Source organism: Neopelma chrysocephalum, unplaced genomic scaffold, assembly GCF_003984885.1.
Source record: "Neopelma chrysocephalum unplaced genomic scaffold, ASM398488v2 Primary Assembly neopelma1_22, whole genome shotgun sequence".
Taxonomy (NCBI): Eukaryota; Metazoa; Chordata; class Aves; order Passeriformes; family Pipridae; genus Neopelma; species Neopelma chrysocephalum.
In genome coordinates this window covers 15,087,737-15,113,407 of record NW_020897689.1, presented here as the reverse complement: position 1 = coordinate 15,113,407, position 25,671 = coordinate 15,087,737, and the positions used below count along the sequence as shown (strand labels likewise).

Below are 25,671 nucleotides of genomic sequence, written 5' to 3'. Positions count from 1 at the left end.
ACAAGCAAGGACACATTTACATTAGCTTTCACAATGGGACTAACAATCCCTGCAGCAGAAGACTGAAGGTTGGATCATAGCAAACAGATGTTCTTCAGAATTCTTCACTTTCATTTTGCCTCAGGTTTGACTAAAGGAAAGTGTAGGGAGGCAGAGAGCAGTACACACTTGCTTTGTCTGTGCAGCTGAAATGTTGGGGACATGGACATTTATTTTTTTTCTCTGCTCCACAGGCAGGAAGGTGGCAGTCACTAGAAGTCCATGTGGTACAAATTAAAGGCAATGCAAAGAAAACAATAATATTACATTTTTAATACCGTACTGGAAGACAGTTGAGGAGAAAAGCACTGCAAGTTTCCTGCAAAAGGCTGAAATTTTCTCCATGTGAGAAATGAACACGGACAACAACTGCCAGTGACAAAAATAAGAAAAATAAACTACAAACAACTTCAGTAGCAAGAAGCTGATAAAATATTAGTGTGCTCTCTGTTCTTTGTGGTACAGTGGCCAGAAAGAGCCTGAAAAGGTATGATGGAGCTGCTTCAAGAGGTCCCACCATGCTGCTGCAAGATGCAATATTTCCAGATAAAGATGGAACAGCTCTCATGTGCAAGAAAAGACAAGACAGAAACTCGTTCTTTGCTATCTTGAAGGAAGATCAAATTATATCAAAATACATGTCAATTTATATTAGCTAGAAGACAAGACTTGATATTTTAAGAGGAGTGCATTTCAATTGCCTAAGCAATAGTAAAGGCTTTTTGATTTGTTAAACTAAACTGATAAAAAGTTGTCTGGTGGATTTACGTTTTAATAAAGAAAAGAGGGGGGCACATAACAGAGGGTCCTCAAGTCATGCTTATGGTGGGTGAGAATAAAGATATTATTTCCATGAGACTGAAATGTACAAGCTGTTGAGCTTATAGAAGTGGAGGAGTTGCTCCTCTGACAATATCAGTCATGAGCAATTAACTTGAAGTAGAAGGTGAAGTGGTTATGTACTTAAAAGCACACAAAATCTGAATGTACAGTTGTCACAGCTGACCTTATTCACATGACTTACAGAACCAAAACTTCCACAAAATGAACATGTACACAGACATCATGGGAAGTTCACACCATGCCTTTCCAAGCTCATTACAGATGTCCGTGAATTCATGGGATAAATTTCAAGGAGTCTGAAAAGTGCTACTTAACAGAAAGTATATTACCGGTAGATTAAACTCATTGCACAGAAGCATGCAGTTTGACTGCAATATTATATAAAATTAAAAATACAAGAGAGAGTGTGCATTAAAATAATATAATCATTTAAGCTGGAAATGACCTATAAGATTGAGTCAAAAAATTCCAGAGTGTTATAACAAGCTGTCAAATTGCACAGGAGCAACTAAGCGTAGCCCTCTGGACCAGACTCTAGAACTCTGTGGGTGCCCTCTTAACTAAAGACATATGGCACAACCGAGGAAAAAAAACGGTGAAAGACTTTCTTTGTGAAAAATGAAATAGGCATGTAAATTCAGTCACCAAGCTCTTTTTGGCTCTTCAGGGCATTCATGAAAAGACAGAGTCCTCTACTGGCCTCTGCTTCCCCCTGCCCCAGGCCCTTTAGTACTAGACAGCCAAGCTAAAAGCTTTTCCCGTGTATGTAGTGTTCTTGGTATAAATCTACTAGGATGGAGTGCAATTTAGGTTCTAAAAGCCATTGTTAAACATGCATAAAACTATTTCTGTAAAAGAAGATTAGGAGCTTATCAGAATAGTAAACAGATCTGGGTCGGGTCAGTTCAGTCCAGTACAAAATATATACATATAAGAAATACTTTACTTTTGGAAAATAAATCAAAATCTTTACTGCTGATACAAATATTTCCAACAGATTTAGGTATTATTCCACAAAATTATGGGAAGCAGGTTAAAGCACTTGCCTTTCCCCTGGTACAGATTTCTTACATATTTGATAGTTGAACACTATCCCTTGGCTGAAGTAGAATGTGTGCTATGCTATTTGCCCTCTGCAAATACAAACATACCATACCCATGAAGCCTGGGTGGAGTTCAGATGAGAGGAGTGCAAACATGACACATTCTTAACTCTATAATAAATACATCCCTTTGGAAGAAAAATGAGTGGTTTTAAAATGTAAAAGCCAAATCTGTGAAGTTTCTTCTCTCTCCATTGCCCCTAACAGAATTATTTATTAGCACAATGTTTGTTATGTTTCTCATTTAAATCATAGCACTTAATTTGGAAGAATTCCTGTAATTTGGAGTCATTTTACTTAAGATGTATGATGAGTAAAGGGCCACCAAGCTTAGGCTTACAGCAGAAGTGATGAGCACCCACTTTGCAAGATGGGAAGAATCCCTGCTCCTCTTGGATGTGTCTTCCCCAAGACACTCTTCAGAGCATCACAACAGACAGCTCTCTCTGAATTCCTTTCCTGGTTAGGTTACGTATGATAAGGGGTTTCAAAACACTCTGTACAGCTCCTGTGGCGCATATTGCCTAAGTCCATACAAGTCATACCATTCCGAATGATCCTGAATTGTCCAGCACATCAGACAGTACTATGCATGATCCCCTGCATGTTTTTTGGCCTAAGCAAACCAGACCATCCCAAACTATTTCCCAGGCACAGTTCATTAGTCTGCACAATCCCAGGACAATTCTCAATGAGCAGTCCACAAGCAGCTACCGTTTTAGAGTCTGAAAGTGTTTAGTAGTAGATACGAACTGTGTTAGTGCCAGAGCACAATTCTAGGCACGCTAAAACCTAGCTTGTGTGAATACTGACTGGACTGTACTGGCACAGAAGCTGTCTGGTAACTTTGGTTCCTACCTGGGAAAAGATGAGAATCAGCAAAGCATATCAAGGCCAGCATTACCAGGATGACACATGACTTCACTGTACATCCAGCCCTGCACATATTAAAGCATCTTTCAACTTATTCCATGATTTCACTTATGAAGAGTGGCACATTATTAGAAAAAGGGCTCATAATGGTACTACTATTCTCATGGAAACATGGAGACTTGAACAGAATGAATTAACATAATTAGGAAGAGACCTGGAGATAATGTCGGAAAGAAAACTTCTTCAGATCCAAGGAACAATACTATACAGGGGATTTCTAAGCACTCATTTTCACAAACTGACAAACTTTCACAGTAACACACCTATAAAACCAATGCCAGTGGAGAACTTGAATTATATTTATCACGAACTTGGCTGGACCTGTCAGTAATGATAATCCCTCAGGTAGAAACTCTCACACACATGTGGACACAGCACAGCTGAAGCAACCTGACATGCATTATTGGAAAAAAGAAAAAAAAATAGCTGGTGCACAAAGAAACAATAAATACCCAACAAAAAGAGAAAATATAGAAAAACACCTTCACAGACCAGTAGTTTCAGAGATTTTATTTATAGAATTATTTCAAATTGGCACACAATTGGAAAATGCTAATACAATTTGGTGGGACAACAGGAAAAATGCTGGAGTGTTGCCAGTCCTTTAAAGAGAAAAAATGAAATGTGAATTAAAAATAAGGAAAAATTGGGTTAGGAAATAAGATTATCTAAAAGTGGGCTCTATCGATTGGAGACCATAAAAAAACCTGAAAGACTTAGAATCTCAAGACACTGGGATGATGTTTCCAAATGTAGATTGAAGCTGCCATAGGCAAGTTAAACACAACCCAGGTTGCCTGCTCTACTGACACAAGTTGAGCTTTTCAGAACTTACTTTACTGTTCCTGTTTTATCTGGCTTGTTTCTGCTCACAATGAGTTCAGTGGGAATGCTGCTATTGAGTTCAACAAAATCAGGCCTTTCACAGAGGGCCAATGTGTCTTAACCAATGAAGCTCTGCACCCAGGAGGCCACAAATGTCAAATGCTTGTAAGATTACACTGAAAAGCTGTTTTCTTTTTGTGTGTTTAACTTCCCCTTAGTCCATTTGCATCTTCTCTGCATATTCAGTACCACTAATCACATGAACACCTCTAGGCTACCATTATTTTGTTGGCAACTATTACCCTTCTGGTACTATCAGTACATTAGATGTTGGTCCCAAACATTAACACCTTCAGGATGAACTGGATAGTTTACTGCTGGGGCCCTCTCATTCTGTGACTGCCTTAACCTTTGATCTCTCATTTTTCTTTTCCATATCGGCTAAGAAAGGAGCAAGGATCAGAAAGGAACAGAGAGGAAGAGCAAAGAGGGAAAAGTGGCCACTAATTACTGGCTCCAGAGGGAGCTCCAGTAAGAAATCAGATAAGCACTTCTGAACTTCTCCCAGAAGAGCTGCAAGAGCTGATGTGGCATCTGAAGACCACGAAGTGTAAGGCTTCAACAGGTTCTCAATATGAACCGTGAGTGGCACGACCTGCTTGTAGGGTGGGAAGACACTCGCAGGAGGCGCCAGCACTTCGTTGTAAGAGCTGCCAAACAGCAGCTGCAGTTCACAAATCAAGCAATTGAGTCCTGAGAGCTACCACATTCTTGCCTCAGTGAGCTACATTACAGTGAAGAGGCTATAGTGCAGTTTTATGATTAAGAATAGCAGATCAGAAGATAAGACCATCAACCATATTTTGGCAAAGTCAAATCTGTAATTGTTTGTGTGAAAGGGCCTAAACATCTAAAACAAAGCATTGAAGAAAGGCTCAGCATGAGTGGCCTGACAGAAAACCATCCATCAGGCTCACCTTGATTACAGGCAGTCCTTTGCACTCTCATCAAGCTTGGGTTTAAAATCTCACAGGCATTTATTTGTGGTTCATTGAATCTTAACTGTATTATTATCTAACCCCTGAAAGATGAGGGAAATTAAATGATCAATGTAATTTAAAAATCAAGAAACAGAAATAAGTGTTTTGTGTTATAATTTCTTCAGCACAGTCATCTGCTTCTTTCCTCTCCACTTCTCTAGTTTGCTGAGGAAACAGATCCATGAAGAGGTTGGGCATAACTGGGGAGACAGTAGCCTAGAAAAGCAGTTTTGTTATGAGAGAAACTGCAACTGGAATGACATCTATGAGACAATGAAGCAACCAGTCTCTGCTGGCATAACACAGCAGAAGTGCAGCACAACACTCAGTCACTTCACATTGCACTGTTCTTGGGGGATATAGATTCCCGGTTTTACACTGCTAACCCATGAGTACACAAAATTGCACCACTGTTGTACAACTCCAATAGACAACAGGATGCTACAAAGATGTTGGAATACACTTGTTTATAAACAAAACAGCAGAGATAAATTCCAATGCTGACTCCACTCTCCCCACCTCTGAGCTCCAGCCACTGGCCATTTAAAAAAAAAATCAAAACTCTTCTCCACATCTGAAGCCAACTAGAAAATCTTCCCACTCTAACAACCATGAAGTAAAAGCAAATGTATGAACCAACATCACTAGATGACTGCAGCTTCACCTATATGGTTAATTCACCATCCAAGTAAGGCATCTCTGCTAAGTATTTTCATTATTATTATGTGCTTTGTAGATTGGAACAGCTCTTATATAAGTCCATCTGTAAAAGTCTGCCAAACAGGTTAATCTCAAAACTAGTTAAGTACTATATTCAACCCTTTTATTTCCGTGTCTATTTATTTAGAAAACATTCATTCAAGGAGTGAAAGCTAGGACTCTTGGTACAGTACTAGGTATCATTTATCTACCATACACTCTTTTTAGCAGAATGAAAAAGAGAAAATACATATGGTTTTAGAATAATTTCACTTTCAATTACCTTAACCATAATAGCCACTCAAAAAATCCATCACTGGAAAACCAATACTAAAATAATACATTCTCTTACTTCTCTTATTTGGAACGAGGATGATACCACGATTTTTAGAAAATATATACTTGCGTAGGACCCACCTACACCATGCAATTGTTTTAAGTAGCATCCCTAAAAATGGTATGACAGCTTTACGTGGAAAAGGTTAGGATGCAAAGAACAATGTTCTAGCCTAGCAGTGAAATACAGGTATGGTACGATTTCCTATCCCTCTGGGCATAAGCTTACATCCACACTGCTGAGACCAAACAAGTATTTAAGCTAAAACAGCAAAATGTTTTAGAACGCAGTGTAAACATAGTCAAAGAAATAGGATATACTGAGCATTAACGTCATACAAACAACGTGCACTGGCACACGTGCACTAAGCCAGCACTTTTGAATATCTGCTGGTCTGTGTAAGAGTTACATTTATTGCAAAATGACATCAGAAACTGATATTCACCAGCTGCTTACCCGTTCTCATACCAAAGCAGCTACTTTTTAAACTAGAGTGGGAGACCCCAAGCATCACCTTAAGCTGCAGCTGTGGGAAAACTCTCTGAGCTCAGGCTCTGCTAGAAGTAATCAATTGGGCATTGCACTCTCACCTTTCCTTTGATTTCACAGGAAGTGAGATTAGGCCAGTAAGGGTCTCCTGTGACAGGTACTGAACACTGTGACCCATTGCAACAAAGCAATTCAGGATATAAATGGGTCCAAACAAGCACAAGTCTTACTAATGGAAGACTAGGCTCTTCAGCCAGCACACGGAAGGAAGGAAAGGGCTTTTCCTAAGGTATCCGCTTTTCCCTCAACTAAGATGCAAGTAAGCCCTGATACATTACATAACAGCTTATTTTTCATTTTCCATATAGAAGCTAAGTCTGATTACAGCTTATGCAAGGAAGTGACAGAAGCATACCCAAAATAAAAGCAGTCACATTTTCACAAGGTAAGTTTACAGATGATTTCAGGCTGAATCTAAAATCACAACCCGCGACAGCCTTTGTCTTAATTGCCTATTTAAATATTGTGCATTCAATCCCTGTGACACAATTGGGTTTTTACAGTAGGCTAACTAGGGCTATTTCTCATATTTAAATTTTAATCTGTCTTCTTTAACAAATAAACAGAACAGCTGTTTTTTTTTATTAGGCTCTAAGACATTTAAATCAGCCTTAAAAAGCTGCAGTCTTCTTGTATATTACTAAAACCTTGATAAATATCTGGCTTTTTATTCTTCACTGCGGTTTAGAAACTAAACAAGTTTTTTGAAATAGATCAGATCCTTTTCAAAAAGGGCATAATCTCTTATTTGTCATAGCATATAGCAGTTTATTAAATTTAAGAACTGGAAGTAAAGTTGCTTTGTGTATTATCTACATATGTAAAAGCTATTTTCAAAGAGCAGCAACAGTGTTAACGTTGGAAAAAACGTTCCCTAAACAAAACTACCCGTACCAAAAGGCTAGTAGGACTAAGCTTCAGTCTACTTTGCCAGTAAGTAGAGGAATAAAAGAGGAATAAAAGGCTGTATCTGTAGTTCTGCAACATATAAGAAGATCTTCTGGAAATGTGAACTTCAGCTAGAAGTTAAAATCGATATCTAGCCACGCTCCACTACTGATCTAGGAAGAAAAACCTCTTTTGACTCAGAACTGCAGTTCTGATTAACAGCATGAAAGAAGTTAAAGTCACTAAGAATAAGGTTTAAACAACCTAAGCCTATACTGATTAAACTTCAAACAGAAAACACCTGTATTAACTAAAAATTTTAGCTTTCTTGAGGACAGAGGGGAAGCTTCTTTACTGATAATTCAAACAACAGGTATATTTTAACCTTCTGAAACCCTTGAGGGGGTGCAGAGAATAACAATGCAGATGATTACATTTTTGCAGATAGAAGTCCACACATTTTAGAGGTGCAACAAATTGTCGTTTGATATCAAAGAACCCACATTCTGTTGTCTATATACTGGATTGAAAAGAACATTTTTCAGTAAAGTTTGGGAGACCCTGCTGTACTTTAAGTGCCACATGTTCTTCAAACTTGCTTAAACAGATTCAAGTTCAAATGGTGTCTCTCTCTCTATGTACACTACCACAACCCACAAGCTGTTTGGGATGGCTCAAGAGCTTTCTGCAGAAAAGAGTGCACCTTGAGCTAAAAAGACAAAGTCATTTCCAGGGCTGCAGAAAAATTGCTGGTTTATATCTCATGTTGTAAATGGAAATAACCAGTCAACTTACTATTTCTGTTAAACCCATTCCCTATGACTCCGTTCAAACGAAAAAAAAACTGAAACAAACAAAATAACAGGTACTAAAGGAAGAGGCTGCTTTTATCAGCACTAACACCAAATGATGAACAAGTCCTACATTAGAGAAAAATCTAGCATGCATCTTCAACACTGTACACAGAAAACAAGGACGAGAAGTAACTGCTAAAAACTATACAGGGAAATGCTGCCTTCTTTTAAAAAGGTATATGGAAATAATTACACTGATTAATAAAACACCGATATTCACAACCCACCTGAACTAAAACTGGTTTACATCTTCAGGAAAGAAGTTAAAATAGTACAGAACATTTCTTTTTTTCTCTTAAAAAGTAGGAGTGCCACACTGTCAAAGATAAGCTGTTGCTGCATATAGATTTGAATCAACCTTCTTGTGCTTTCCATTCAGGGGATACAGAACATGAGGTCACGTTTCCTGATAAAACTGTTCACAGTTATCAGATGCCTATTCAAATCAAATTTTTTTAGTACCTAATTCATTATGGAGTTGCTACAACTACAGTAAGATGTAAAAGGTTTCAAGAAATTCCTGTGAGAAATACATAAGTTATTTTATGAAAAAATTTGGATTTTTCTTTAGTTCACCTACGTTCACTAATATATACGGTATATGCACCTTAAGTATGAGAACTGCATGAAAACAGTTTGAAAAAAATAAAACACAGAAATTGATGTGTGAGGCCATCAGTCCCCTTCCTACTTCTGATTATTTTTATTTTATTCTCTTTTAAATACCACCACTGACGAAAACCCAATGCAGGATATAGTCCTCAAACCCACACCAAACGGCTTTGCTTTGCTGTGCATCTTTCTCAGCAGGTTTTCATACCTGCTTCTTCAGACAGAGCATCTGGAGGCTACAGAAGCACAACTTGTACTTCTCCATCAGTCATGTTTATTTGTGTGATGTTTTTTCCAGATCTGGAAGTTTTTCAATTAGTGCTTTATGGTTCATGTTGATGCTGGCTATAAGTCCTCCCTCATTGCCATCTGAGCCAGTATAACTGATTTCTTCACCAGTCAGGGTAGTCATATGGCCACCCAATGCTCTCAACACTGCATTTCCAGCACATATGTCCCACTTCTTAATGTAGGTGACATGGATATACACGTCAGCTTCTTCTTGATTCTTCTCAGGCACATCAAGGAGGGCCAACACTTTATAACCTAGAAGAAATGGGCAGAAGTAAAAAAGAAAAAAAAAATAAACAAAGTTTTCCTGTAGAGACACATTAAAAGAACAAGACCAGAAACTCAAATATAGTTCTGCTCTTACATTTATACACGTATGTCTCAATCCCTGTATCATTCTGAAGTCTACCTTTTTCTTCCTGGCTTTTTATTACAATTAAAAGAAGATGTATACACCACTCTAATAAAGCAACTCAGCACAGGGCATTCCCCTTTATCATTCATTATGCACTACAAAGTCATTGTTCAAAATAGTATTCTTTCTTTTATGGAATTTTTTTAGTTTTTCAACTCTTTGACCAATATTCTTGTTTCATTAAACTGTTTCTTTTTTCATCTTATACAGAGTCAAACCCTGGAGAAGATCGACTATGATCAAATACACTTACACTTTCTTTGTCATAAGAAGACTTGTTCAGATTAAGTATCAAAACCCAATGCAAGATATTCTTGACTAAACTATCTCTAGGGCATCTATGGCTTTCCACATTAAAGACACAGAAAGATACATTTCTGTAAAATTCAAACTTTGCATGGCTTTTCTCAGACTTTAAAACTGCTAATGCTTCACACTAGTGCCTCACATATTTGCATTCTGTGAGTAACATGCACAAGGATATTGTGTAAGTAAAAAGTATGCTAAAAACCTCTTTGAATTGAGTATGAGGCAGATAAAAATGGACTATAGTGACACTAGTTTTCTCTTTTGACATAAATGCAAAAAATAGTACCAAACTTTCACGGCTTTTTTCTTAATACTTTTTTAATCAAACATACTCATAGTTAACTAACAACCAACAGATTCTCTTCCGTGATTCTGTCTGTGGTCACACAACCCTTTTTCTCCCACTGAGGCATCAGTGACTTCAAAGAACACACATTAGTCTGTTCAGTGAAAGGACCACAACAACATTGCTAGTCCAGGCTAAGAGTCACTAACATACTGACTTGTGAATAGCCTGAAGCCTGAACTAAGGTTGCATCTACGTCCCTAGAAACAGGAAAAACTGTGTTCCTATTGTCAAGTGCCTGCTTTTAGGGATGTGAAGGTCAAAAGGCAAGAGGAAAAAGAGGAGAAGCCACAGATACATCCTTTTGTCTGATAACAGCTACACTGTTAAAACATTCAAAAGCAATAAAATGGATAGGATGCTTAAAGAATCAAACCTGCTCCACCAGCGGGGATTATCGCAGTTTTATTTCCAAATGTCTGCCGTGCAACCTGCTCAACTTTTCCTGCATGGGAGCGGGATACAATAATCCTTGGAGTTTTCTCATTGTAGGAGGAACGAGCTTTTATGTTTGACCCACCATCCACCATTGCCCAAGCTACAAAAGAAACACAAATTCTGCTAAGATTTACAGAAGATAATCTGTTAGGTGTGGAGATAAAAGGATACTTATCCAAAAAATGTAATTGATACCTCTGACTTACTATACCTCCCTACTGTAAAAGAGAAGTTAGGGCTGACAGAGGAAGGGGTACATACCCACATTTGCACACAGGTAGCAGAGAAACAAACTCCCCACACGCACATTCATGCATATGGCACTACACCGTGCCTGCTTTTCTTGTGTGATACTTTCAAAAAAACAGACTAAGATGGAAAAATCACAGGTAGTAATATTTAAAACTTGCAATTGGAAAGACATAGAAGTTAAAAGGATGGCCCCTAGTCAGAAATAGTTCCAATGTTTCCTCAAATAACATTTTTATACAAGAAAAAAAAGCCCCACTACCCCTCAAAGCAATACTAAAAATGTTATTGAGTCATTCTGCTCAGAAGGATAGTGATGCTAAGGAAGGAAATAGCTCAGGAGGATAGCAATACAAAAAAAACATTCAGTGCTGTGTTTCAGAGAACTGAATTTAGAATACACAAATTCCCAAGTGTTTCATCGTGAGGTTCAAAGCCAAGCTTGGTAGGTGGCATCCCCTAACCATTAATCTGACATTTACTCAGCAAAGTAACCAGCAATTTCATCTCACTAGAGGGTGAGATTGTATGGCAACAGACTGAGCTATGTGTAATAACAATGCCGACTGCCCTTTATCACTTTGTATTTGTGTGGTACTATTAGGAACAATCCTACGCATAACATATTGGTATTTCCAGCTTGGAAAATGAATACTTGTCACACAGAATGACAGAATTCATTGCATCTCATCTGGTGCCGTGTCTGAGTATTTCACACTTCACTATTTTTAAAGGAGATAAATTTTCAACATTACAATGCTAAAACCCCATTTCTTCAGATAGATATTGATACATAGCAAAATGTTCCAAACTCTCTATGATTCTTGAAGCATATTGGAATATAGCACACACTTTAATGACTAGAAATTAATTTCATATTTAAAGACAGTAAAATATTTAGCACAAAATATTGAGTGTTCAGTGGGCCCAAAAAAGAAAACAAATACAAAATACATTTATTCATTCAGTTTTTATGCTAGACCTACCGCATAACTTCAGAACTCTAGAGGTCAGTATTGCCTAAGGGAAACTGTAAACAGAACTTCTTGTTCCAAAGACATAGTAAGACATGAATACTTAAGCTACTTTGAAGTCTTCAGAAGTGCACACACATTGCCAAACTTGCACCAATGCTCGCTGATACACCATTAATACTGAAGAATTAATTACTTCACAGTTGTGGCATTAAAAGCATGGCAGATAATCAATAAGGCTATGCTAGACAGTCTTGCCTGTAACATACAAACAGTTGCCATTAAGATCTTTAATCAATCTTTGTTATTCACACTGAATAAACACCAGCTCCTGGGTATAATATTACAGACCCAAGTTATTCTGCTGAATGAGCAAAGAACTCTTTTCTGCTAAAGACTAAAAGCAAACATAAGACTGGTCAGTATTTGTAGGTTTAACTTTTTTTAGTTTGCTATAAGCACTCTGATTGAAGGGCTCTTAATTCCTAAACATATTTTCAGTTAGTTTGTATTAAATGCATCATTTTTTGTTAAACAAGGACAGCCATTTCATTTGTGGTTTATAGCACAGAACACATCTGCAGCCCTGATTGTGAGGTCTGCAGCAGTGATCTGTACCCCTGGTACTATTTTCTCATTGATACCTAGAGATGTTGTCTGAGACATCAAATTTTAATTAACACTATGACTGATGATGATGGAAATATATGAAGGCGTGAAGGTACCTGTATATGATGAGAATGGCTTGTGTATCACTCCTATTACTGGTTTACCATTTACAGCCACACAAACCATTGTTGTGACATACTGTCGAAGATCCTCTGTGGGGAAAACAAGAAAGTGAGCAAGTTTACAATCAGATGCCAAGAACAGAAAAAGAAAAAAGACACGAGATTATAGAAATGTTCTCTGAAGACTAGTCTACATTCTGCCTCTTGCAATTATGTAACTTTGATGTATTTTCCAATAACCTTCCAGTTTTCAAAAGACTTTAAATACTGTTCAGTTTTCCAGCAATTTTTCCTGTTCAGTAGAAGTAACCTATACTACCAGATCTAGTACTAACAGCTGTGTCTTATGCAGCACGTATTTTCATGGAAATCTGTGTCCCTACATTCTCCTTTCTCTGCCTCACCTCCTATCATCTATTGGTTCAAAAGTGATATTCAAATTCCAAGGAACATTCACAGGAAAAGATGATTGCATCAATGAAATATTCACAAAAAAATTCCATTTGTTTTGCAGTACTTATCAGCATGAATTTTAGTTTAGATTGCCTTGAACTTCTTACATGACATCCTAAGACTGAATTATGCATGCTTTTTTTAAGAAGTATAACAAAAATTTTCTTTTATCAAGTAAAATATTTACTTAGTATTCCCCTTAAATAAACAAAACCAAAAATCTGAGATACTTAGTGTTGCCACAGTAATAACTGAAATAAAGAAATGTGTAATTCCAGTAGAATCCATAACTGAGTTACCATTTATTATAGCAATTACTTAGTTGTGAGGAATACCAAAGTAATTTCAGAGCTGGAATATATAAAAGTAAATGCTGCGATCTGGGAACTGTAGAAATTTCATTATGCATTTTGTTCATACTAGCTTTGACATAATACAATTTAACAAGAGATGTCATTTTAAATACTTACTATTTTGTTTCCAGTATAAAAGGCAGACATCAGAATTACACACAAGATTTGTCAACAAGAATCAGCTACCTGTGTATTCTTGTGTAGCATCTAACGGATCGATCCAGACAGTAACACTTTCTGCTGGAACCTCTTTAGGCTGTATTTTTTGCTTTATGTCTTCAGGAATACTGCGATCCCAAGGGACTGTCTCCTGATCAGCTGTATCAACACGCTCCTCAGAATTTATCTGTGATAAGACAACAAAAGTAGTTGCATTAACTCATCAGACATGGTAACTACAGTACTTGGGAAAATTACAGGTTTGCTCACATTTTCTCTTTCTTCCTTCATCTCCAGCTCAAAGTGCATGAATTACTCAATTTTTCAGCAACTCACAAGCTATTACCATCATGTTACAAGCAATGGAAAACGACAATCGAGAATTTTACTGTGAATAAGACCATAGCTAGACACTGCTGCTTTGGCTGCAACTCTCCCTACTGAAAACTCCCACAGTATGAATTGCATTTTTTAAAAAAATCAATATTTAAATGCAGTTGCTTCAAAGACTACCGGCAGATCATTTGACTATGGGGAATCATACAGTATACAGACAGTAGGGGTATAATATACAATTTATACAGATCAGTAGATGCATATTGAAATGTGCAGATACACTATAAACAGGTATTTTGTGGACTGTGTATGACTTGAAAAGTAGGCATCTTATTTATTCCTGCTGCCAGCATTGAGTTACAACTAAAAATCTAAGCAGCTCAACTGAATGTAACCATTACACAAACACAAATTAGTAACATCCCATATCTGTTTTTAGGCCAGGTTGGAATAAGGTCCTAAGATGGCCCATGAAGAACAGTTATAAACAACAGCCAAAGGTCACATTTAAGCCTATTGTCACCTGCTGCCTAGCTTAATGAATTTTATTCCACATCAGAGGGCATTTCAGTATGCCAAATAAAGTTTGGTGCAGTAGCGGAGCACACAGCATCAACCTGTTGAATGGAACAACGTTCTGTAAAACCCAATATAATGCCATTATGACTACAGCAGCACTACATTTTCGGATCACAAGAGATGCAGTTGTCACAAAATACTGTATGTAATGATATCTCATGTTATCAGCAGGATGATGACACTTCTGGCTTAGATGTACAGGTTAGATGTCTGAAGCCGAGTGTAACCAATCTGGACTTATAGGGTATTTTAGAATATGAGAACACAAGCTTTTTTATTCTTGCTAAATTTAAAGGTGTCTTCCTCTAATATAATTCTAAAGGGTTGCCAAACTGATTAGCTCCCAAGTCCAGTCAAGGTAAAATAGTAGGTGCACATGGCATGCAATATATCTACAACCTAGAACCACCAATTTCCCTTTACTTGCTACAGATAGAGTTAAGATGATAGTTCAGATTCAAGTATCTGACTGCAGGAGCAGATAAGTCCCTTCTGACTAAAACAGCTTATTACAGATGTTGTAGGCGAGTGACACTGAAAGACAATGAAAATGAAGCAGCTATAAGACTACGTTTGAATGTGACAGACTTTGTAAGAGCAAGATTTTTACATAATTCACATTGTGACAAGAAAAGACATCACACACACCTCAACTGTAACAGATATTTAGCAAAGAGTTGAGTCACCTTCTCCAAGAGAATTCAAAAAGAAAAAGCAAGCAGAACTGCAGCTACTCCAGCCATACATCATAGCTGTCTTCTCACATAAAACCAGTATCTGAGGCATTGTATGCCAGACACAGAGCCCTTGAAGTTGCCGTGACATTTACAAATTAAACATCTGTCACTGTACAATAAACCTGATGATTGTGTTTTCCCCTAGGGAAAACGGTGCTGCAAAGTCAAGATGAGCAGTTTCACAGACTTGGCAGTCTCAACACAGCCCCTGGGCAGTTTAAGTTCCACTACAGCACATTACGTACCATCATAAAAGAAACGTTTCCTCAACAGAAGAAAGAGGCCTCCAAAAACTTAAAGGGTTGGAACCAATGCTCAAAAGGAAGAGTATCTTGTTAAACCTGTTGTTACAGTACACTAAAAGTCAGAAACTATCTGAAAGGTATTGTTTTCAGAGAAAGATCTCCTAAGTAGTCTAAATTTTGCAGTGGTGGTCATGACACTGTAGTATTTATAATGCTTGTGAGGAGTCTCTTTCAACAGCCATAATTATTCTGTCAGGAAAAAAAAATGGGGAAATAGTGATAAGGTTGCAGAGCCATCTGGAGAAAATAAATTAAAAAAAAAATCAACTGGGTCACTAGTTCTTCCATTCATATGACCATTTACTCTGTAGCTGTGGCTAAATACTCCACAAATAATAGATCAAATAGAAATTTGTAGTCATTCCAAAATATGCAGTTATTAAAATTATTGTTAGAAAGTTACAGTATAGGTTTTGCAAGACATAGTCACCTGAGAGAAAATCACCAACCCTTAACACTGGGAACTTCTTTTATTCCTCCTTTTTTTTTTAATGCAGGAGAATATACCCAGAAAACATGTCTTTGTGTTATACGATGTCCCTTCTTACATATCATTCTCATTTGCTGGATGCCTCCAGAAGCCATGACCTTATACTTGAAACTTTTCTGAAGTGATATGAATATGTAGTTGACTGCATTCCCAAATCTTCACTCACAAATAAGAAGCAGCTATGGTAGAAAGACAATCATAACACCAAACGTTTTAGACAACAGAGCTTGTTTCAGCCAGATGCTCTGAGTCAATTAACCTGATACACTAGTGTAAATATAGTTTACATGCATGCTATCATATACAGAACTTTGCCTACTCCTAAGAGTCACATTTAGATAGTAACCCATCATGCAAGAACTTGAGATAGCAAGCGTAAGACAGGAATAAATTGCTATTTGGAGTTACCCGCCTAACAGCTGTAATGTGTAAAAGCCCATCTTGGCAAGTTCTGGAAGCTGCCCACTGACACCAAGCTTAACTACATTTCAGCAATCTTCCCCAGTTATGCTTAAAGCAAAAGCCCTCCTCACAAAGAACTGCATCAAACACAGAAGTTTAATATAATATATGTAAATCAGTGCATGGAATACTGCTGAAAAGTTTAAAAAAATTCATAAACAAGGTAGTCTGGCTGCATCTTGAGAGCACAGAGCTTCCTCAAACTGAGCCTGTAAGGTGCTGGACTTCCATAAGGAACAAGGGATACTGCTCATGGGAGCCAGCAGCAGATGTCCAATGGCAACACCAGGATCAGCCCACAGTGCATCTTCCAAAACATCCAGGTGTTTCCAGCCTTCAGGAAACTCTTGCATAGAAAACACTCCCCTCCAGCACATTGGTGGCTGGAATATAGACCTGCTCAGGGACACAGGAAGCAACTCCAGTGTACTACGAACCTGTCTGGATAAATGCAGTACTCTTAATAAAGAGCCAACAGTCCTGACCATGTTAAGACTTCAGGGAACCTCACAGTGGCTCTTTATGCTGTGTGGGGATACTCTCTACCAGCACTTCATGATGTCTTTGTGGCAGCTCATCACCCAAAAAGCCTACTTGAATACTAGCTAGGTGTCCGTGGCATGGTGCACAACCTCAGGCTTTTTCCTGGTTTAAAAGGGGAGGACACAACTGCAGTTTTGCCTTTGAATTCACCCATTAAAGATAAATTAAACTGAAAAAATATATGCTAAAAAAATAGATAGAAGCTTCTTTCAAATACATAGGTGATTTTTAAAAAACATGCATCAGTACATGAAAATGCAATGGTTTTCTTAGAAAGTGTTTGGTGGTACGTGAATTTGTTTTAAATTTAGTACTCCCCCTTCTTCCCCACATACTTTATACAGCCCAACATTCATTTTGTATTTTAATATACAAATAATCCAGTATCTTGAAAAAGATCAGGTTGCACAGCTACCTATTCCTGAGAGCGTCAACATCCCCATTTGATAATTAAGTCCTCTCAAATCCAAAGCTTAGTGCTGTTTTATTAGAAAATAAAACAACACAAATACTATCACACCTCTGTTATAAAGAAGAAATACTCATTAAGATACTCAAACCAACAAAAAGAAAACAGACACAAAACAACACCCCCACACACAGAGTGCAGGTAACAACAAAAGACAACATTCACCTGTCAGAATATGAATGTAAGAGTATTCCAGGTATTACATTTCAACAACAGAGACTGAAACGTTGCCTAGAAAGGTAGTAGATGTCCCATTCCTGGAAGAGTTCAAGGTCAGGTTGGACAGGGCTCTGAGCAACCTGATCGAGTTGAAGATGTCCCAGTTCCTCTTCTGGGACAGACTGCCAGGGGGTTGGACTAGATAGCCTTTAAAGGTCTCTTCCAACCCAAAATTTTCTATGATTCAATAGATAAGTCTATTGATTTGAATGCAACCACGAAAATGAAAAGCCTGGAGGCCTAGACAAAATAGCATGCACAGGGGAGCATAAGTAAAACATTAATAGATGTTTGTTTGTCTGTTTTGTTAATGCACTAATGCTGCATGACCTACACAGCCACTTCACTAGTGATGATGCAGTGTAAGGATTATGCATACCCAAGACTCAAACTTAACTTTGCCATCTGTATTCACCTGAGTGGAGATGGAGGAAAGAAGTGGAGAGACAGAAGTAAATGCAAACATTTACAAACAGTAAGCCAACAAAGATTCCAATACCTTCTTTCCGGTTGACTGAGAGATGTCCTCTGTGGACAGTAGAAGATATTTTACACTACATATATCCTCTGGACTAATGTCCAGAGCAACTAGTAAGAGTTCAGGTTCATGTCTATCTAATCTGGTGGCCTTCTACGATGGAGTGACTGCAACAGTTGACAAGGGAATATCAACTGGTGTAAGCCCTTTGACATGGTTCTACATGACATCATTATCTCCAAATCGGAGAGACGTGGATTTGAAGGGTAGACTATTCGGTGGATAAGGAATTGGATGGATGGATGCCGCCAGAAAGTTGTGCTCTACGCCCATGTGGAAGCCAGTGACAAATGGTGTCCCTCATGGCTGTGTTTTGGGACTGATCCTCTTTAAAATCTTCATCAATTACACAGTAAGATCAAGTGCAAGTGCACCCTCACCAAGTTTGCAGATGACAAGAAGCTGAGCAGTGCAGTTGACACAACAGAAGGGACACCATTCGGAGAAACCTACACAAACTTGAGAAGTTGGCTTACAAGTACCTCATGAAGTTCAACAAGTCCAAGTGCAAGGTGCTGCATCGGGGTTGGGGCAATACCTGGCATGAGTACAGACTGGGAGATGAACTCATTGAGAGCAGCATAATGGAGAAGGACTTGGGGTTCTTGTGGATGAAAAGCTGGACATGATCTAACAGTGTGTGCTCACAGCCCAAAAGGCCAACTGCCTCCTGGGATGTATGGCCAGCAGGTGGAGGGAGGTGATTCTCCCTCTCTACTCTGTCCTCGTGAGACCCCACCTGCAGTATTGCAACCATCCCTCAAAGTGCTCAAGGCCAGACTGGATGGGTCTTTGAGCAGCTTGGTCTAGTGGAAGCTGTCCCTGCTCACCGCAGGGAGGCTGGAAGAAGATGATCTTTAAAGTCCCTTCCAACCCAAACCATTCTACAACTCTAGGATACCCACAACTGTGGAGGAACAGAAATCGGACTGGGAGAGATACAAAGCCTGGAGAGAATTATACAGAAATCAAATGGACTATTGATTCACCGGACTGACACCCCACCGGACTGACATCTTACTGGATTGACTTGTTCCCCAGTTTTCACTATGTTTTATGTATTTTTACTGTTGTACCCGTTTGTTGTCAGTTTTATATGAAGTTTAATATATCCCCATATTATTCCCTTTCTCCCTCACATTTTCCCGCCAAAAGTTGTTTACCACCGTGTTGTCCCCTGCTTTCCCGCTCCTCTGTCACTGATTGGCTGGAGTTTGCCGCAGTGCAGAGAGAGCTACCATTGGTCCTTTCCCTTAGATACCCAGAAGTTACACCCACCTTTCCCCTATCTCCCAATCTTAACTCTCCCTGGGTTGCCAGTCCCAAGCTCCTCCCCAGTTCTGAATCCTCCCCTCAGACCTACCTTATTTAAGTCCCTGCGTTCCCTCAATAACGTGGCATTGCTTCCAGACCCTTCACCTGTGCCTGAACCCTTATTGCAGTGCCGCGTCCCATTCCCTTTCCCCTCGGACCGTGGCACACAACTACACACTTAAAAAGCGTACTGACCTATTAGGTGGCTCCATGGAACTGTACTTGATTTGCTCTTACTTGACTGTGCTTCAGAGGTGTCACAACTCAGGGGAGAGAGGTTCAACAAGCAGTCTTTGGGCCTTCTCACACTTACAGACCAAGCCTTACTCCTTCATCTGCTGTTGTTGCACTGCATCAAAGAGCAACATGCCCTTATACCCACTGCACTACAAGTCAGATTGTTTTACCTCCATTGGCTCTGCTTCTCTGTTTTTTTCCCCAAATGTATCAGAGGTGAAAGCTGTCTCAGCTTCTCAGAGCATCTGTACATACACAAATTGCGTGAAGGAATCAGATGCCAAAACCTCTGAATGTAAACACCCACTTGACAAGTCAGGACATAAATATGCACAACAGCAGAGCACTCTCCAGGAAAGCAAAAAGCAGTCAAAGCACCGTATTTCCAGCATCTGAGGAAAGTATCTAACCTACCATGGTTATGCAACGGGGCTCCAGAATCTGTTACAGAAGGATGTGCATTCAATTCACACCAATACCTAGCTCACATGCAGCCAGGACCACTCATGATCCCTCCTTTCCAACTTTTGAACTTGGGGGTGGTGAGTAGCAGTTTTCACTACGAATGAAAGCTGCTTCTTGAAAGCTTATGCTACTTGACTTCAAAATGAATGCAAACTCAGAAATCAAAATAACACTTCTTAAGTTTAAAATGCCTTTAAGCTTTAAACAATTTGAGTAGTTGCATCAAACACCAATGCCTGATTCCAGCATTATCATGCACAAACTTGAAACGAGAAGAGAGAGAGAGAGAAAAGTTTGGATTCAGGACAGCAGGAAGACTCATAAAAAGATGTTTAAAGAGAAAGACTGGGACAGAGGAAGACTTGACTTCCACCACAGTCACAATAAAAAAAAAAGGAACAAATAAGATGAAACTCCATTCAGTATTTACACTAGAAAATAAGACATATAGCTGGTGCAACTATAGAACATAATTTAATGCACTGGTCAAAAATAAGCCAAAACAGCTCAAAAAGAGAGTGTAGGACAGAATTAAATCAGACAAATAAGACTGAAGTCTTCATCCTGTGAAAATAACGATAGTACAGTGCAGAAGCAAAATTGTCACTTTAAAATTGGCTTTTTCACAGTCAGAGCACAGAGATAATGTGGTTGAAGTGCAAGTTTAAGGAACACATTGTCCTCTATCAATCACTCCTGCCTTTGTGACCAAGTAGGGCTGCTCCTTCAGATGTGTTGAAGATGGCCCATAATGGGAAATGAACCAGGGTATTCCTAAATAACCTTTATTTTAAATTTTTACCTTGGATACATTCAGTTATCAAGCTCCTGACACTGACTCCCAGACAAGCCATGTAAGAGCCTGAGGCATGATGCTGAGAGAGATCTTTTACCAGGTAATGCTGCTGAAAACCCAGTATCATGAGATCATTTCTTCACAGAAGCGCTTCTGAGCAAAACATACTAGTGTTTCTGGCCAGTCTCTAATTGAATTTGGAAAGACTTCCTCCCCAGTCCACTCTCCTCCCAGCAGCAAGGCTGGCTCAATCATGTCCTTAATCTCCTCACCTAAATCCCATCCCACTCCTTATTGTACCACCACTGTAGTGTAGCACAAGAAATAGGGCTGCATGGAGAATCAACCAGGAGAGCAGAGAAGTAACCCAGAAAAGATAAACAAGATGAATAAAAAATGAAAAGGAGCAGAGGGGATGATTACAGCTGGATCAGAGCTTTAACTCATTCTCAGCACGACAAATAGATGAGGACAACATACTGGTGCACTGAACACCTCATGACTGTAACTGCAGTTAAGAAGAGAAACCGCTGCATATATTTTAGCATTAAGTATATTTTAAAATCAACTGTACAGACAGACCTCAGGGAATACACATGCAAATATTCATTGCTGGATGTTGAGAGTGATCAGACAACACTGCATAACATCCAAGTTACCCAAGTGACTTGCCCCTTCCTCCCTTATCTTTCTCATCCCTGTTTCTGAGGTATATAAAAACAAGACTCAACACCACTCAATCTACTGCACAGATAAAACAGAATTGATCTGTTTCTCTTTGGTCTTACCTAACATAACTTTGAGAAGTCTTGAACTGCATCTATTTATATCAAACAGAGCAAATGATGTAAGCAGTAGAGTTGTTCTTCCTCTGTACAGACAACAACTTTACATTAAAGAACAAAGGCAAAATATTTCCTGTGTGGTTTTTTTCTCCCTCAGATTTTGAAAGTTTTTTTATAAATCCTAGTATTGTAAGACTTTTTCCAGATTTATTTCAGCTTCTGCAAGTGAGAAGCCTAACTCGTCTATGTTCTCTTAATAACCACACCTTAAGAGAAGATCTGCTTCAGACAGACTGTTTACCTGCTTTCCCTTTTTATGTCCAGCAGCACAAAATAGGGAACCCAAGGCTGCTCACTGACAAGTTTATTTCAGCCAAATGCCTTCTCCCCTTGGTTATTTTGAAACATTGGAAAGCCATGGCTATTCTTAAGAATCACAGAATAATAGAATGGTTTGGGCTGGAAGGGACCTTCAAGGTAACCTTGTTTGAACTCTCCTGCCATGGGCTGGGACATCTTCCACTAGACCAAGTTGCTCAAAGCCTTATCCTGCCTAACTCTGAACAATTTCACGAAGGGGTCACCCACAGCTTCTCTGGGTAACCGGTTCCAGTGCCTCACCACTCTCATAGTAAAGAATTTTTTCTTAATATCCAATCTAAACTTGTCCTCCTTCAGTTTAAAGCCATTCCCCCCTGTCCTGTCAGTACACGCTCTTTTAAAAAGTACCCCTGCAGCTCTCCTGTAGCCCCCTTCAGGTACTGAAAGGCCACTATAATGTCTCCCCAGAGCCTTCTCTTCTCCAGACTGAACAAACCCATTTCCTTTGCTTTATAGGCATATTTTAGCACCCAGCTTTTGTGCTGGTTCGTCTTCTTCCTGGCTGCAGCATTTGGCACCAATTTAAATACTGAGGTACCTCTGTTAGGCTCAAGGATTTCATTATCTGAGAAAATCAGCATTTAGCATAAGCTTACTCTTGGAATTATTTCAGTTTTTGTTTGACAGCTTTTATTAGCAGCATCTTCTCTTGCAAGGAGAGAAGAGGGGATTTATTTGACTTCAACAATGTCTTTTATTCTAGAGTGTCGCTCTGTATAGGGGGATAAGGCTACAGATATAAAGTAAGATATTTCTTACGAGATGCAATTTTATACTGCCCCAGAAAATCCTCTGTAATCCTTATATTAACACCAAAACTGCAGCAGGTCTGTTCTATGAAAGGGCTGCAGTTTTAGATGTGTTGTTCTGAAGTTATATATGCAGGATTTGCAGATGGACTGAGAAGTGTATATAGTATGTATATAGTAAAAGAAAGCTTTTATTTTGGTTTGGGCAATGTTTATGAATACATCTTCATCACAGACTTTAAGAAACAGAATGTCTTATTAGTATATACAGCTTAGTGAATATTTTTAAACACCAATGAGATAAGCTGTTATTATCCACATCATGGACTTAGAATACTAAACATCCCAGAGCTGATCTATCAGACTGAATAACTCCTGATCACCTGAAAAATCTGTCAAACGCATTCTTCCTGAAAATCCTCAATGCTCAAGCTCAGTCAATCTGAGGAGGAGTGGGGAGAAGGGAAAGACATATGCCTGGTATTTACCAGTTCCACAGACCTACACACACATTTTTGTCTTCATACTGGTTTTGAGAACACATCTGCATTTTATACAGTACCATCTATTGTTAAACACTAGCAACACGAGTCAACTGTAAGAAAAATGAAAAGCAGTACTGAAGTTCTTTAAAAGTAGATGTTTGAAGACAGCACCCTCAAAGAGAAAGACACACAAGTCAGGCTGTCACTGCTAAGAATCCCAGGCACCACAGTGGAGTTCACATATGTGACCACAGACACAGAACAGTTCACTGAGCTCTTCAAGCCCAGACCAAAACCCACTCTTCTCCAGAAGCACAGGCAACTCTTATATCTAGATTAATGAAGTCACTCTGTCTGTGAAAGGGGAGAAAGCAAACGGGTGTCAGGCTGTGACCCAAGTAAGCTGTCATGTCAAGCTCCATGAGGACACTGAATAATAAAAGAGAACGGGGGTCAATACTTTTTCCTCCTTTAACGCAGAGCCTGCGAAGTTGGTTTGTCTGTGACATACAGAACCTTCATGATTTTTCTGTACAGGAAGATTTGTCATATATCAAGCTTATTTCAAACACTGAAGAATTTGTTGTTTCTTTAGATTTCATATTCAACAGGTTCTTTACAACACTTTAAAAACCCAACAAATTCAAACAAACAAAAAGGTCAACAAACAAAAAATGACACACTACCCTGAGGAACTTCCAAAACAGCCACTGAAAACTCACTGTGTAGTAACTAAATATCCAAAATATAAACATAACTACTTTTTTTCTCAACCTGTCCAGGAGAAGCATGCAATCACCACCTTTTAAATCCAAATTTAGGGGTTTCTAGCCATTTCAAATGACTGTGAAAAACTAAGGAATTTAACATCGAGACAGCAGTTCCCATTTACTGAAGCAAAAGCAGAAACAATGCCAATAAAACCCAAAAAGCCTCAAAGTATAATTCTGGTTTGGGTGTGACTTGAAGCGTTAGACCCAGATTTCAGAAGCGAAGGAGAGCAGGGAGGGGTGTGTACACCTCTGAAAGTAAACTCCGAAAGTAAACTCATTTTGCCCACGTAGGCAGCGCTCCACAGCGTGACACAGCTGTTAACTTTGCTGTCCCACAGTAGCGAGAGATGAACACTGTTATTGCGGCGCTATGTTCCTAAACCTCAGATTCTAAATCGCTTCTCCCCGTTCCTGGCTCTTCCTCTAACTGAAGGCAGGAAAGACAACCACGAAAGTAACAGCATTCCTAATCTCAGCACCTTAAGCATACGCGGAATTTGCGCTGCGAAATTACTTGTATCCTTAACCAGAGAACACATAATCCACAACGGTGAGACTCGGTGTTTCCCGCACCCCTCCATGCCCGTATTATTTCGTACTCTATCACCTCGCGTGGCTTCGCTTACAACACGCACCAACTCCTTCCCCTGCAACCCAATAGCCACGGCAACAAGCATGAGGTGGCACTGCCACAAATTCAGCGTGTGGGGAAGGAAAAAACGCAAATCGAGGGCAGTGCTTCCCGCCAGAGGTTACAGACCGGAGAGGCGCTGGTGGCGAGTGGCCCAGCTGGGGCTCCACACCGGTATCGGTACCGGGGTCTACCAGCCCCGGCCTTCGGCAGCCCCCCCGGCCCCGCAGCGGGAGCTGGGCACCCACCTGCACGGCGGGGAAGGCGCTCTTCAGCAGGTAGAACATCCTGCGGTTGGAGAGGAGGTCGCCTGTCGTCAGCTGCTCCTCGGCCCCCTCCCGCGTCTTCCCCTTCGCCTTGGCGTTGAGGACGTTCCCCTCGCGGACCCGCTTCACCTCCTCCCCGCCCCTGGTGGCGGCCAGGACGGACACGGCCAGCAGCTCCCGCAGGTCCACGGCGCCGCCGGCCGCGGAGCCGTGGGGCGTCTCGGGCCCGGCGGCCGCCGGCTCGCTCAGCATGAAGAAGGCGAAGCGGCCGGCGAGGAAGCCGGAGTAGAGGTGGTAGAGGACGCCCAGCCCCAGCAGGCAGAACACAGCCATGCCCAGCGGCGAGAGGCGGATGCCCATGGGGGCCATGGCCGCGGGGCAGGGGGGCGCCACGGGACGGGCGGGCGGCGGGGCCGGGCGCTCAGCACAGCCCCATGGCACCGCCGGGGCGCTCCGCTCCCTCTGCTGCGGCGGGGCCGGACCGGCTCCACGCTCCCCGGCAGAGCGGCAGCGCCGTCTGTATCCGGGTCAGGCGAAGGCGGAGCCCGCGGCTCGCACTGAGCATGTCCCGCTGCCCGCGGGTGGGACCGTCCGCGCCCGCTTCTGGGGCCCGGCGGGAGGCATTGGGGTACCTGAGTTACCTGCCGTGGGCATTCCTGGCGGCACACACT

The 25,671-nt window shown here is 40.2% G+C and overlaps 1 protein-coding gene across 1 annotated transcript; it reads right to left on the bottom strand.

Moving 5' to 3' along the window:
* Nucleotides 1–3,413: 3,413 nt before the first annotated feature.
* IMPAD1 (inositol monophosphatase domain containing 1) lies at nt 3,414–25,491 on the bottom strand. Its single transcript, XM_027709366.1, has 5 exons — nt 24,983–25,491; nt 13,468–13,627; nt 12,470–12,565; nt 10,460–10,621; nt 3,414–9,268 (listed from the first exon to the last, which is right to left on the bottom strand). Exons 1-5 carry the CDS (start codon nt 25,367–25,369, stop codon nt 8,997–8,999), a joined length of 1,077 nt encoding a protein of 358 aa, XP_027565167.1. The 5' UTR covers nt 25,370–25,491; the 3' UTR covers nt 3,414–8,996.
* Between the last annotated feature and the right edge of the window lie 180 nt (nt 25,492–25,671).

Excerpts from the sequence above, each read along its gene's own strand:
- IMPAD1 (XM_027709366.1), bottom strand. The coding sequence starts at position 25,369 with ATGGCCCCCATGGGCATCCGCCTCTCGCCGCTGGGCATGGCTGTGTTC. Across the intron at positions 13,628-24,982 it reads GCGCCTTCCCCGCCGTGCAG|ATAAATTCTGAGGAGCGTGT; the intron begins GTGGGTGCCCAG and ends GTCTTATCACAG. Across the intron at positions 12,566-13,467 it reads TGCTACACAAGAATACACAG|AGGATCTTCGACAGTATGTC; the intron begins GTAGCTGATTCT and ends TTTTCCCCACAG.